The 15,388-nt window shown below is 34.3% G+C and overlaps 2 protein-coding genes across 9 annotated transcripts in view; one reads left to right on the top strand and one right to left on the bottom strand.

The window, feature by feature from the left end:
• Positions 1–1,218: 1,218 nt before the first annotated feature.
• LOC123517496 lies at positions 1,219–6,441 on the bottom strand. 4 transcript variants are annotated; one of them, XM_045277614.1, is made up of 5 exons: positions 6,313–6,441; positions 4,224–5,421; positions 3,658–3,871; positions 2,236–2,374; positions 1,219–1,475 (listed from the first exon to the last, which is right to left on the bottom strand). In XM_045277614.1, the coding sequence occupies exons 2-5, from the start codon at positions 5,413–5,415 to the stop codon at positions 1,323–1,325; spliced, it is 1,698 nt and encodes a 565-aa protein (XP_045133549.1). In that variant the 5' UTR covers positions 5,416–5,421; positions 6,313–6,441; the 3' UTR covers positions 1,219–1,322. The 4 variants fall into 4 exon arrangements, with proteins under 4 accessions (XP_045133549.1, XP_045133548.1, XP_045133550.1 ...); XM_045277613.1 differs by having other exon boundaries at positions 6,241–6,369; XM_045277615.1 differs by having other exon boundaries at positions 6,038–6,330.
• A 59-nt stretch (positions 6,442–6,500) lies between these two features.
• The window catches only part of LOC123517495 (tetratricopeptide repeat protein 7B-like), a 77,308-nt gene continuing 68,420 nt past the window's right edge, over positions 6,501–15,388 (top strand). For 2 of the 5 annotated variants that reach the window (XM_045277607.1, XM_045277606.1), the window contains exons 1-2: positions 6,501–6,698; positions 9,103–9,254. In XM_045277607.1, coding sequence (XP_045133542.1) covers positions 6,572–6,698; positions 9,103–9,254 — 279 coding nt within the window. In that variant the 5' untranslated portion in view covers positions 6,501–6,571. The remainder of the gene's footprint in view (positions 6,699–9,102; positions 9,255–15,388) is intronic. The other 3 variants (XM_045277608.1, XM_045277609.1, XM_045277612.1) reach the window with 2 other exon arrangements.

Below are 15,388 nucleotides of genomic sequence, written 5' to 3'. Positions count from 1 at the left end.
TATGATATCTCACCACCAAACCCATGCAGTCTATGGGGGTAGCTTATTAGTAACAGTTACCCCAATGCCTTTCCTTCACACTCTCTATTTTTTTTCCCTTTCCAAAATCCATGACCAAACTCATGGCTTCCACTGCTACATCTAAATGTCAATACTCCAATATGTGTGTGTGTGTGTGTGTGTGTGTATTTTCCTAGTTGTGACATATAGGAGAGGAGCTAAGCTCATACTGTCTCACCTCCTTAAATATTTTCAATCAACTTTTCCCTAAAATCATGGGTTTTTATTTTTTTTAATGTGATGAACAAATTACTGCTACTTATTCTAATTTTGGGCGTATCAATGTGGTAATCATTTCTATAAGGGAAATATGCTAAGATTAAGGAACATCTTTCTTATACAGATTGGGGTTTTGAATCAACTCTTCTATCTGTCAATAATATATAGTTAAAATTTCCTAATACCCTAACTCCACTTACTAACAGGTTTGTGCCTCTCAAGTATATTGCCTCCTTGTATCCATGACCTACCAACCTATCTTTCTCTCTTATGAATGCTACAGCTTACCATTACCAAAGTGAACCTACAGACATAATTCTAGATAGAAATATAAAGCATATGAGTTTCAGGAGATGAAGGACTCCGATACAACCATTTGCAGGTCACTCTTTATCTTGTTCTTTATCTTGTATGACAAAGAAGTTAAACCAAGATTTGGAAGGTTTAGGAAAGTATGGAATACACACCTCCATGCTAAACATAATTAACTCAGTTATGCATTCAGCACACCAGGATGGGTCTCAGGCAAGAAGTTATTTTTTCAGCACATCAGGATGGGTCCCAAGCAAAGAAATGGTTGTTATTCCATGGTAGGTTAAAATAATACCTCTTCATTTTCTCCACCCAAAATTAGCACCAGTCAAACAGAAGAGACATTGCCGTCTTAAAGAGTCCTGAAGAGAAATTTTAGAAATTGAAGCAAGAAGACAAGATACAGATATGAGACTAAGGTTAGAGAAGTCCAAATGAGAGGACAAAATGCAAGAATAAACAAAAAGATTAGATGTAAGGTATTGGGAGCTTTAAAAAGATGGTTGTCCTCTAACAAATTGGGAGCCTGTGAAGTAAAGAAGGCTTTTGAATGCCTAATGTAAGATTCAATTCTTCATAATTCACCACCTTTATTTTTTCCTAAGATGCAATGAAAAATTCAACATGTCAAAATTTATATTCATTATTCAAAGGAAAATCATGTATTCTACAGTCATGAGATTACAGAGTTTAGGAATTAACAAATCTATCATAATATATGTTAGCCAACATCATAGAGACTCCCTAATCTCCAACTGTCTCCAGAACTGAACTAGTCTGGCACACCACACCTTCCAGTATGCTTGACATTTGTCCTTGTCTATGATATGAACATGTGCAGGAAGCCCAGTGTCATATGCAACCACCAACATGGCTGACTGCACCTGAAAATTAAATAAAATTTTTGAGCAGTTGAAAATGCCAAAGATATGAGGTATACAAGCTTTACTGGTTATATATATATATATATATATATATATATATATATATATATATATATATATATATATATATATATATATATATATACTATATAAATATAATATATATATATATATATATATATATATATATATATATATATATATATATATATATATATATATATATATATATATATATATATATATATATATATATATATATATATATATATATATATATATATATATATATATATATATATAATAAAAAAAAAAAAAAAAAAAATGTCCTCTTAGCTACAGATAACTCAATAAGTATTTGATAAAGAAGAATGTTGATATAAAAATTATACATCAGTTAAAACACTAGTTTTTTAAGTGTTTTGACTATACCTCAAACTGAAACAGTTTATAATCTATACTGCATTCTTTAAACCTCTAAAATATTCTATAATTGTACAAAAGGGCTCTTATTAAAGTAAAGAACATATCCTAATAACCAGACAAAAATATTTGAAATTATTATTATTTCTTTTATGCAGATATAAAATCTGTACAAAAAAAATTGAATTCTTTTGTGATAAAAGATTTTCCTCTAAGTTAACAGACAATTCAATAAGTACTTGATGAAGAAAATATTAAAATGAAAAAATATGTATCAGTTGAAGAAGTCTTTTTTTTTTTTTTAAGTTGGATAAAAAAGGAAACTTAATCTTCTTACCTGATGAGAAAATTGATAACTGTTATCGTAATTGAGGGCACCAAGATATGCTACAACCTGCAATGGATTATCATACATAGCTTTCAGCGTTAGCTTGGGTTTAGTTGAAGTCTTCCAATCTATTAGCACAGGCATTCCTCTGAAAGAGCAAAAACAATATCATTATAAAATTCCATTTAAATGGTACAAAAATGCAAATGGAATGGTATTTTATGCAATTGCAGTTATAAGGTACAGCTATTGAATATATTATGGTATTCTAAATAATTGTAGCAAGTCGGTAACCTACTGAGATTATATCATATGTATAAAAGACAGATGAATAGCTACCTAAACCTCTACCACCCTTGTCCACACTACTCAATGCCTCCTGCTCTTCTTCTTTGTTGCTCAGGGATGAACCTTCACCCTCCAGTGGATGACATCCAATGTGGGTATTCTGGGGAACATGGTTGCAGATGTTGCCACAAAGATGGCCCTAACAGAACCCAACATCCCTCCCTTCTCCATGCCTCTCTCCACAGCCTGGTGCCTCATCTCTATGTCTAGTCATATTTCAAGGGATGATTCCCTCAGTGACTTATTCCCTGTCACCTCTGTGGGTCTATACTGTTATAATTCTTCCCCACAGCCTTGGGTTAGACAAAGACCCTTGACTTGTCTTTGCTTTTGCCATACAAGACTCATCACTCCTTTCCATTAATTATGCCATTTTGATGAAACATTATTCCCTGTTATGTGGAAATATTCCCAAAACCATAAACCACTCCATATTTCATTGTTCGCACATCCAAATATCTGTGTTATCCTCCAATCCTAGCTTGCTGCCCTGCACATCTCAACCTTCACCCAATCCATTCTGCTGGTGGCAGCAAGGGTTCCTTCCCAGCATCACTGCATGACCATCTGCTTCACCTGTGCTTTCCTGAGGTAGAGAGGGTGTCTCACAGGCTGTCCCCATGGCTCATAGAGCCTCCCAGTAGAACAGAGGATCCTCACAGTCCTTAACAACAACAATAACAGCTAAGCTAACCTCCTCTAATATTCATTTTGGTAGACAAATTCAGTAATTTTCAGGCTATTTTTTAGGAAAAAAGGGAGTCTTATAAGCCATAAATACAGTACTTCTGCCCTCACATTACAGAGATCCTCAGATATCTCGTCTCCATTACATTCAATCTCTTCTTGTCTGCTACTCCCATACTCCATATCTCAACATTATATAGTTTAGTTGTCACTACTATTCCTTCTTGGATATGAAGGCATAATAATAATAATTACAATAACAATAACAATAATAATAATAATAATAATAATAATAATAATAATAATAATAAAACTAATAGCTGAATATCGTTTTCATCAGCATCACTCTTAGGCAATAATCATGCATGGCAAGTAGAGTTGGATACTGGGCCTTACTTGTAGGCAGCTACACAGTCCACTGCTCCTTGGTAGTAGAGATATGGATGCACCAACCGGCTTTCTAGGACAGATACACTAGAAATCTTTGGCAGGACATGAGAGATGCTAGTCCAAAATCCTTGCACAGTTGGCATGTTTTCCACTGAAGGGCTTATGCCTGTCAGTTCTGATTGTATACAGCCATGGAGTAATTTACCCTTCTCAAAGAGCCCTGAAAAAGAATAACTACTCAGTGCACTTCATCTGAGAAACCTTGACAATTTAATTGCAAAGGATGAAGTGCTGTGTTAACTACAAATGAGCTCCTCTGACAAGTGGAGAAGAAAGGGGATGACTTCTCAATCAACTTAACAATCCAACAACTATTTTGGTAACATAATAACAACAATAATAATAATATCTAATAGGTAAATATCATTTTGATCAGCATGAACACCCTGAATGTAAGCTGATTTTACTGTACTTGGAGTTCTTGGGAAAGGTATTTAAAGATTCTCCTAGGTTGTCTAGCTTGCCTTGCAGGTTCATAAGATATTAAACTATAATTCACAAAGAGCCCTCACCTTTCCTATACTCTTCAAAGCCCTCTTCACCAAGTTCCTTGATCATCTTTGCCTTCCATCTTTCTAGAATTCTTCTCTGATTTTCTGGCATTGTGGCCTCTAGTATTGTACTGACACTGGGAAGCCTATGATAACCACCATCAAACATTCCAATAGTAAGAATATTTTCTTCATCTTTGTTCATAGCAGTTGTACTTACTTTACCTGGAGATTCTGTCTTCTCCAGAGGAAAACTTTCAATCATTTCACAGTCAATGATACTTGGAACTGATGTAAATTTTGAATTGTCAACAGATAACAAGAATGACTTTTCTCTGAATGATTCCAACTGTTCTATTTCTTGGTTATTTTCAGTTTTAACATTAGAGGGACAAGAAGCTAAATAAGTGCTCTCAGGAGACTTATCTTGGACGGCATTACTGTTGGACAGAATATCACCACTGATTGTTTCAGAGATACCACTTGCATTATCATTATCACATTGGTCCTTCCCTTGGTTCCAAGAGGATACATATATTTTTTGAATCTTTGGGATATCATTGAAGACAATGTTATCATATTTTATGGAATCTTTACTTGATTTTTTAAATATTAGTATTTTATTTCCAGGTCTAAAATTCTTTGAGTCTGAAAAACTGCCGGTTTCATGTTGATGTTTTATCTTAACTCTTTGATAATGAAACTTATCAACAGATTTCAATTCATCACCAGGAAATTCTCCAAAGTGATGTGCATTTTCTGGCCTTGAAACAAGAGGTTGCAGAGTCATAACTGGTTTATTCTTCTTGGATTTCTTTCTCTTTTTGGTCTTTTGACTGACTCCAGTTTCATCCTCTGTTATTTCAATGTTTCTCTTTCTTTGAGCTGAGGTTTCTAGGAGTGGACCATAAAGAACTTTGTTTGTGTACGCCAACATTTGCTTTACAGATGTTTTTCTGTGTGTGGGTTGAGTACTTTCTTCTGACAGTTTTAACTGTTCATCAGCAAAATATGCAAATTCTGATTCATTAGATTCATTAAGATTTTCCGCTTTTCCACCACTTACAGCTAAAGGATCAAAATTTTCAAATAACGATTCATTGTTATCTTGAGTACAAAACAGCTTTGTGTGATGAGCTTCATATTTGCAAGCACTCCTCCACTTGAATCTACGCAACCAAACTGTGTTTTTCCAAAAGACGTGGCTAAACATTTTGACCTGAAAAAAAAAAAAATGTGTGAAAATTTTTTATCAGGGTCAAACATTGTCAAAGCACTATATGTATTACATTAATTATAGGTACATATATTTTCATTTTTCTTTATAATCTAATGGGAATATTAACTCTTTCACATCACATGAAAGGTAACAAATTGTTAAAGCAAGTTCAAAATTTTCAAGTGAATATTAGAGCATGTATTCAAGTAGGATGTGGTATGAATGAGTGCTGGGGCACTGTGCAGACTACACACCACTTAGTTGTTTAAGTTTAACATTTATATTAGGCAAGAGTTTGAGTCAAGTAAATACTAATAATTGAAAAATGTTCACTAAATTATAAAGTGTGTACACATGATACTGTCCTCATACATTATTAGAAAGAAAGACTGAAAATTAAGGATGCAATGAGATTAAGATTCTGAAGAAAATCTGAAAACTGAGAAGATAATGTAATTCATGCAGTAACAAAGACAACAGAATAATGGTAAATACTGTACCTTGAACGTTGGCCCTTTGTTTTAGTGTCCAAGAGAGCAATTCCTCAATGTTTATTATAAAGTGCGAACAGTGATGACACCGGAAGAAGGTAGTGGACAAACCCGCAGGGTCTTACCGTGATTGATGAGGGTCTTGGTCCTTAATCAGTCATTGCTGCATTTTCCAACAATACTTCCAGAACACAACAAAAGTACTTCAAGATGGTTGGCTTGAAGATACAAAACACAACACATACAAAACCACCATCAAAACTCACAATGACTGGCTGACATGCAACAGTAAAACTTCAGACAGATTAGTCTAAAAAGTATACTTTACCAAAAATGGTGAAGGTAGAGCTAGAGTTCATCATACAATGACTATTTGAAAAAATTAGGACTGTTTACAAACATTTGAGACGAGCTCCCAGGCACGCAGCGGCGGAAGGTGTCGCACTCTTGTCTTGATCTAGGGACTGTTACACTGTTTATGTTGCTTTAAAGAGGATAAGAAGATATTAAAAGCTTTGGAAATATTACGGAAATATATAAAATTTGAAACTTTAGGTTATTACTTTGTTAGTTAACATCCTTCTCGGGGCCGAAATGGTCTAGTACCGTCGTCTGCATAGTGTCAGTCAGAGTGCCAGTGACAGTTTCAGGCTGGCACCATGTCGGGCAAGGTGACGCGAGGACAGCGTCTAGAAACTGAAATAGAGCGGAGCAGAGAGGAGTCGAACTGGAGGAAAGTTATCGAACTAGCAGAGCACCTGAAGGCAAGAAATCAAGCTGGATTAGGTGAGTAGAAATTCTTGTAGGAGACAAACTGTTTTACTGGCGGATGCTACAGGAAATAAAAACTGTAAACCAAACGTCTGTTTTATAAGATCCAAGATGTATACCAGCATGGTCATGTATATCAGGGATGCAACCTTCAAAATAAAACGAATAACAGGTTTGGTTCCAATACCTAATGTTGTTGAAACTGGTGAAAGAGTAAAATATTAGCGAAGCATCTTGCCTAATCTATCTTTAGTTTACCCAATCTAACCTTACTAAGGAAGGGGGATGCAAAGCCCCATGGAACCCTGCCTAAGGAAATGGTTAACCGGCATTATTGCAGTTTCAACCAATACACCACACGTAACTATGCACATCACACTTCTATGAGCATTTCTAACCACATTTTACCCTATCGGAAATTAATAATAACTTCAGGACAGAATTAAGATTAGGTTTGGTTAGTCAGATTAGGTTAGATTAAGTTAGGTTTGGTTTCCCCACCCTAAAACTCTGCTTTCCCAGGAGGTTCCCAAACTTGTTAGACATAGGGAAAAAGAGATATAAGATAGAGTATATTGGTTGAAACTGGAAATTTATCTATCAACCTAACCTATCGTATCGTTGAAATAATACCTATGGTATTATTTCAACGTCTTACCTGTGGAACAACAGCAATTCTTACTTTTTTTTGTATCAGACAGAGTATTTTCAGCCTGCTATATATGCCTTGGAAAGGTATTGTAACACTGCTAGCAATTATCAAAATTTTACTTCTTCCTGCCCTCTGAGTTACACATTAAATCATCATTTGTGAATTATGTTATGTTAAGGTAGGTTTAGTTTGGGTTAGATTTACTTTGTAGTTATGTTAGAATGCTAGCAGCAAGATAAAGATTAATACATGATGGCTTTAATAACAAAAGCAGCAGCAGTAGTGCAGCTGCCTATTTATTTTTTTTACAGCTTTTGTAATAGAGTGGTGAATAACTGGAGCAGGCTCCAGAAAGTGTGATAAATGCTAAATCAGTTTGAGAGTTTGAAAGAAAATTAGACGATGCATGGAAAAATGAAGAGCAAAGGTTTAATTATACTAAAAAAATAGGGAGTCTTGATCACAAGTTTGACCACACGACCACAAGATCTGGGAAATGTAATTCAGAGCTGTAGTCACAGGCCTAAACCGGCCTCTTCCAGAAGTCGTCTGTGAGTTTCTGTGAGAGCTTTAGGCTTTATTTTAGCTGAAAATTAGGATGCGGGGCCATGGGACTCTTGTATTATTAGTATTTATTTATTATTTTATTTATTTTATTTATTTATTTTATTTATTTTTTTATGTTGTTGCCTATAGTGCCTATAGGTTTTACTTGAAGAGTATGGGAAGCACTGTTCAGCTACCGCCCATTAGTGGCGCAGGCAATTTTGTTTATAGTGGTACCCATATTAGGGCCCATGTCACCAAGCGCATGTTTGGTGTAACCACCTTGAACCTAGGTATCATGGTAACATGTATGTAACTTTAAACCACTCTGTTCTTTAAAAAACAAAGAGAGGGAAAGAAAACCTCCCAAATTCCATTACAAACAGTGAACAGATTAGCCTAACTGGAAACACCCAAATCAAACAGAAAAGAACCTCACATCTCATCTCTTGCTAAAACAGTTTCTTTAAGTTAGGCATTCTGAATTGTCTCGCACTTTTTTTTTTTCTCTCCCATCTTCCACAACTGCTAACTCTGTACATGAGCCTTATCCACCCATGTATGGAGTGTTCTTCAATGTATGTGAGGATTTCACTCATACTCCTTTCCTAGATAGAGTGGAATCAAAAGTTTTTTTTTTTTTTTTTTTTTTTTTTTTTTTTTTTTTTTTTTTTGTATTATCAACTCCTCTTCTCTGACTGTCTTGCTAATTACATGCCTTCTCTCCTCCCTTGGCCTTGTTGCACAAGATTTTCCTCATTCTCTCATCCCTATTTTGTCCACCACTAATGCAAGAGTTAGCCAGTAGTATTCTCAGTCACTCATCCTTTTCTCTGGTAAACTCTGAAACTCCATGCTTGCTTCTGTATATCCACCTTCCTATGACTTGAACTTTCTCAATGGCTAGATTTCAAGGTATTTGGAACTTAATCTCAGCTCTTGTCTGATGCTTTTAACTCTGTTTCCATCATCACACCACGATTGCCTCCTGGTGACAACTGTCACAGTTTATAATTATCGGCACGTTTTAGCGTACCACAAAATTCCTTATTATGATTATTCTTTTTATCAGGATTGTTGTCATCAAAAGAATTTTCTTTCTTAATTGTATAGTGTTGTTTGTGTCTCCTACATAGTTATAGCTAACAATGTAGCATTTGCTATTTCTAATGCATTTTACCCAGTGTTGGTTTGAATACATACATAAAACCACATTTGCAGAAACTCTAGCCAACTTCCTTATTGGAGAGGGAAAGCTTGAGTCATACCTTGAGGAACATCCTCCAACTGAAGCTAACATTCCTAAAGCGAAGACAGGACTTGCTGAAGCCCGTAAATATCTGCTCATGTGTATTGGAGAGCCAGCTAAAAAGGTGAGGAGAATTACCAGTGTCAGTATACAGGTCATTCTAAACCACAGAAAAAAAACACTTTCATTATATTAAAGGAACTGCTTAGGATTGATTTTGCCTGGGACTTTTTTTTGCTTTTCTAAATAATAATAATAGAAAAAAAGATATAGCATAATGAACTAGTTCAAAATTATTTTGTAATGCAAATTAGAAAAAAAAATCAAGAACTTCTATTGTTAATAGGTTTAAGATGTTTCAGCAAGATTTTTACACATCCATCTCTGTTTCTCTATGGCATTGTCATTTTAACAGGATGTTTTTCAGAATGTACATTTAATAGAATTAGATGAAAGTTATCACAGACTGTTAACAGAATGCCACATTCTGTATCTTGTTAAACATTGAATACATACAATGAATCTATTTTTATTGTTCACTTAACCAACATGAAGTTAGCTGATATTACTTTATTATAACTGAGTGCAATGTTTATACAGTATTCATATATTATACTGAATTGATGCCAACACTTTGTTACATACAAGATTGCCAAATACAGTAGCCTTAAATACTGCAGAAAATACATCTTGTTTTGCAGTTATTTGAAATTAATTGCTGCATAATATTTCTGACTGACACTATGGGAGAAACATCAGTACTTTCCCTCTTTCCTTATGCATCTGTTTGCCCATAGAACAACAATGTTTGCAGTAAACACAGTAAGTAACACTTGTCACTGGTCTTATGATTGCTGACAGAGTTGCACTGGTGTTATCTACAAGATGGAAAATTAAGTTACCAGTGAAGTTACAGAGTAGAGCACTTTCGAGTGATGCTTTCAAACAACTTAATACTTGAGAAATGCTAAAGAAAGTCAGGCTATAAACAATTTACTTTTATGTTGAAGAAGGTAAAGTATTTATAGTTGGAAACAAGGAAGCCGGATATTGGATAAGTTGGACACTTAAATGTTACATATATATATATACATATATATATATATATATATATATATATATATATATATATATATATATATATATATATATATATATATATATATATATGTGTGTGTGTGTGTGTGTGTGTATTTACCTAATTTACCTAATTGTATTTACCTAATTGTAACATACGGGAAAAGAGCTATGCTCGTGTTGTCCCGTCTCCATATCTATTAATGTCCAGCTTTTTCTTAAAATCATGAATATTCCTTGCGTTGACCACTTCCACGTCTAAACTATTCCATGCTTCCACCCTTCTATGAGGGAAGCTATATTTTTTCACATCTCTCCTATAAGTGGCCATTTTTAGTTTTTTCCCATGCCCTCTCGACATTCTTTCATTCCACATACACAGATCTTCCCTATCCATTTTTCCATGCCAATCATCACTCTGTATATTGCTATCAGGTCTCCCCTTTCTCTTCTGTTTTCCAGGGTCGGAAGTTGCATTCTTTTCAGTCTGTCTTCATAAGTCAAATCTCTTAAGTCAGGCACCATTTTTGTTGCAGCCCTCTGTACTTTCTCTAGTTTCCTTATGTGTTTCTTTAAGTTCGAGCCCACTGTATTGTTGCATATTCAAGCCTCGGTCTTATCATTGCAGTAATTATTTTCTTCATCATTTCTTCATCTAAATATACGAACGCCACTCTTATGTTCCTCAATAAGTTCAATACTTCTCCAATTATTTTGTTTATATGTCTCTCTGGCGATAGGTCATTGGTAATTGTCACCCCAAGGTCTTTTTCTTCATGACTGGTTTTATGTCTTCATTTCCTATCTTGTACATACTCCTGATTCTTCTTTCACTCTTGCCAAACTCTATTTTCTTGCATTTTGTCGTGTTGAACTCCATTTGCCATGTACAGCTCCATTTCCATATTCTGTCCAAGTCTTCCTGGAGTAGTTCGCAATCTTTGTCACATCTCACTTTTCTTAACAATTTTGCATCGTCTGCAAATAGGCTCACATAACTGGACACCCCATCCACCATGTCATTTATGTAGACCGCAAACATTACTGGTGCCAACACTGATCCCTGTGGAACTCCACTCTCCACCAAGCCCCATTCTGATGGTCTGTCCTTAATTATTGTTCTCATTTCTCTTCCTACCAAAAAGTCTTCCATCCATTTTAGTAAACTGCCATGCACTCCTCCTACCATTTCAAGTTTCCAGATCAGTCTCCGGTGTGGTACCTTATCAAAGGTGTGTGTGTGTGTGTGTGTGTGTGTGTGTGTGTGTGTGTGTTGTTGAAGTCTATAGCAACTTTAGCATTATTCTTTTTTGAAAGAAGCTTTTGTATTTTTCACACAAGGGTGCATTTGTCTCAGTGTAGATTCTGAAGGAGTGAGCCAAAATCCATGTTGCTCTTGAGACGTCTTTTGGTCCTGTCTGGACCGTCTTCAGGAGAAGAGTGAAGAGACTGGGCAGGTAGAGCCTCTTATGACTGCACATGGCAGACGCGGTAGGTGTGTGGAGCTATGATGGCCAATCAGCTTACAGCTTGGTCACGGCTGGGAGGTGGCAGCTTGGTGGGCAGAGAAACTTCTGGTTGCTGTTGGATGTTGATAGTAGATTTCTCTAATTACATAAGCATAGCTTCCATCATCTTGAGTCTCAAGATGACGGAAGCTACACTTATGTATTTAGAGAAACCTCTGCTCTCCAAGTAGCCACCTCTCATCCATGGCCGTCACAGCCCCACACACCTATCGCATCCGCCACGAGCAGTCATAAGAGTCCTGCCCAGTCTCCTCACTCCTCTCCTGAAGATGGTCCAGACAGGACCAAAAATATCTCAAGAGCAACATGGATTTTGGCTCACTCCTCCAGAGTCTACATCCAGACAAATGCACCCTTGTGCAAAAAATACAAAAGCTTCTTTAAAAAATATTGCTCAAGTTGCTATAGATTTCAACAACACATGCATACTCAACGGCCTCCTCCTAAAATTATATATATATATATATATATATATATATATATATATATATATATATATATATATATATATATATATATATATATATATATATATACCTTGAGGAACATCCTCCAACTGAAGCTAACATTCCTAAAGTGAAGACAGGACTTGCTGAAGCCCGTAAATATCTGCTCATGTGTATTGGAGAGCCAGCTAAAAAGGTGTATATATATATATATATATATATATATATATATATATATATATATATATATATATATATATATATATATATATTCATATATATTCTATCTTGAGTGTACTGGTAGTCAGTTTTTGTCATTGGACTGAGTCTTTTTAAGCCATATGGCTTACATACCAGCTAGAATAACCCTCATAGCTCTTAAGATACTAACTTCTTCAACTGATACATACTTTTATATCTTTATTCTTCTTCATTAAATACTTATTGAGTTGTCTGAAAACTAAAAGGAAAATCATTTATCACAGAAATGTACCATTTTTTTTTTTACAGTAAAAAATAAAAAATAAAATATTTTCAGATATTTCTGTCTGGTTGGTGGAATGTGTTCTTTACTTAAAGAAGAATCCTTTCGTACATATTTTAGACATCCTAAGAATGCAGTATAGATCATAGATACTTTTAGTTTGAAATATGATCAAAACACTTAAAATAGAAAAAAACGTGCATTTTCAACTGATATATATATATATATATATATTTTTTTTTTTTTATTCTTCTTGAAATTGGTACTTATTGAATTGTTTGTAAACTTAGAGGAAAATCATCTGCTGCAGAAATTTTCAATTTTTTTAAAGGTGCAGTGATTTTTTATTTATTTATTTTTTTTCAAATAAATTTTGCTTGATTTTTTCAATCTTTTTCACTTAAAGATGAACCTTTTTAATACTGTCATAAGAAATACAACTTTCATTGGAGGCCTTCACCTAGGTTTAGGGTTGAAACAGAGAAGTTTGTATTCCCTTACTACACTGCAAGCTTTGCATTCAGCACATTATTGTGTGTTTTTCTGTTGCCTTGTATTGATGTTATGATTTATGAAAAAATATAAATGTATATACATATGAAATTTAATTTCCAGATGTTTTTAATTATTGTGAAAAGTGAATAAAATTACTAAGGTGGGTTGTGAGGAAGGTGAACTTTACTTAAAAATGAACTTGTTTTTCTTTACATTTTCTTTCCTGGCCTTCCTGCTTCCTGTCTAACATGTATGTACTGATTGTGTCTACTGTTATGCTCCTCAAAGTTTAATTTGATTATGATTAAGTCCACTTTTTTTCAGTGAATAGTATTTTCTAAAAGATTGTGTTTAAAACAATATTTAGTTGGGTTACTTTCTGTTCCTTGAAATACTTAACATAGAATGTATGGTCTATATAGGTGACTTAAGTAGTCTTCAATGTTCAAAGTGATTTTTTTTTTCTAGCATTTGCATGAGTAAGCCCAGCATTTGCCATCCATGAAATAAGCCTGCAATGTAGCACTGCTAGACTTTAGAGTTAGACCTTTTGTTCTGTCAAATTATGTTGTTCTTTATAACAGTAGGAACACTATCATTGGTTTGAAGTGCCTTGTGATTTTAGTTGACTTTGACGTTAAATGTATCCATGTATAAGAACACAAATTCAAGGAAACATTTACCTTGATAGGCTCTTCTTACATTGTGTCCTTGGAATTTAGTTACTAGAGTTCCTGTGAACAAAGTGTTGAAATTTTATTGTCAAAACTTCATGTGCATGTCATTAGCTTGCTCTTTTCAGATATTGCAAAATTCTGAACTCTCTCTCTCTCTCTCTCTCTCTCTCTCTCTCTCTCTCTCTCTCTCTCTCTCTCTCTCTCTCTCTCTCTCTCTCTCTCTCTCTCTCTCTCTCTCTCTCTGTGTGTCTCTATATATATATATATATATATATATATATATATATATATATATATATATATATATATATATATATATATATATATATATATATATATATATATATATATATATATATATATATATATATATATATATATATATATATATATATTATATATATATATATATATATGGAGGAATTACTGTATACATACATACATATATATATATATATATATATATATATATATATATATATATATATATATATATATATATATATATATATATATATATATGATCTCATCTCTGCTTTATTTTTTGGTATTCCATGTAAGATTTCTCTTTATCCATTACAAAACAATCCTTTCTTGGGGGCAAGGTTTGTAAAAAGCTACTAGAAATGTTGTTTTGTGAACATAAATGCGAGAATGTGAGTGAATTTGTACGTAGCTCCTCTAACTTTCAATGGCTCATATGAGATCATAAAAGTAGTGGTACACTGCTGGCCCAATATGCTGCCAAACATATATATATATATATATATATATATATATATATATATATATATATATATATATATATATATATATATATATATATATATATATATATATATTTTTTTTTTTTTTTTTTTTTTTTCACCCATGTGGTATGTTGGGGACCAGCCCAGAACACATCCCCCCTTATTTCCATTATTTCCTATGGGAAAATGACGTCCGCTTAACGAATTTTCACTCTATGAACAGCTTTGATACCCACGAGTTCTTTATACCGTATAAATTGCCTAAAAATGCCTCAATCAGTCTTTGGTCTCTTTTGACCCCTAAAATACCATTTTTTGAACTGAAAGTAAAATCTTTTGCCTTCACATATTAGAACACATGTACAAAACAGACCAATAAACAATAGATAAAGCTAATAAGACATGATATAAAGGCTGTAACTCCGGTTTTCCACTCGTTTCCCTCGCCCACTTTCGTTCTTGCCGCCACCACCATTGTCTTTACCCCCTCCGATACCACCTGTTGCGCTGGTAGAGGTCATGTTGGCGTTAAATCGCTAGAATTCGTTTCCCACGCTAGCAGAACAGAGGGTAGCACAAACAAAATGGATGAAGGGGACTCTCACACTGCATTCTCATCGGTTCAGAGATAAGTCTGACGTCACAGGGGAACCGCGTGGTTCGCCATGCTTCCATCAGGGTCTGCCAAGTTTGAATTCAAATCGCCAAGTGTGCACTCGGTGGTCCGTGACCACCCTACTGCCAAAAGTTAATTTCACCAAGCTGAGATTTGCCAAGTGTGGGGCCTTACTGTATATATAT

The sequence above is a fragment of the Portunus trituberculatus genome, chromosome 42 (genome assembly GCF_017591435.1).
Source record: "Portunus trituberculatus isolate SZX2019 chromosome 42, ASM1759143v1, whole genome shotgun sequence".
Lineage (NCBI taxonomy): Eukaryota > Metazoa > Arthropoda > Malacostraca > Decapoda > Portunidae > Portunus > Portunus trituberculatus.
The sequence above is the reverse complement of the archived record's forward strand: the minus strand, read 5'-3'. Positions and strand labels throughout refer to the sequence as shown.

What these genes read in the sequence shown, in the direction of transcription:
- LOC123517496 (XM_045277614.1), bottom strand. Translation starts at nt 5,415, where the DNA reads ATGTTTAGCCACGTCTTTTGGAAAAACACAGTTTGGTTGCGTAGATTC. An exon ending in CTTTGAAGAGTATAGGAAAG is followed by an intron (nt 3,872 to 4,223) that starts GTGAGGGCTCTT and finishes ATTCTTTTTCAG; the next exon opens with GGCTCTTTGAGAAGGGTAAA. An exon ending in GTTATCAATTTTCTCATCAG is followed by an intron (nt 1,476 to 2,235) that starts GTAAGAAGATTA and finishes TTTAATTTTCAG; the next exon opens with GTGCAGTCAGCCATGTTGGT.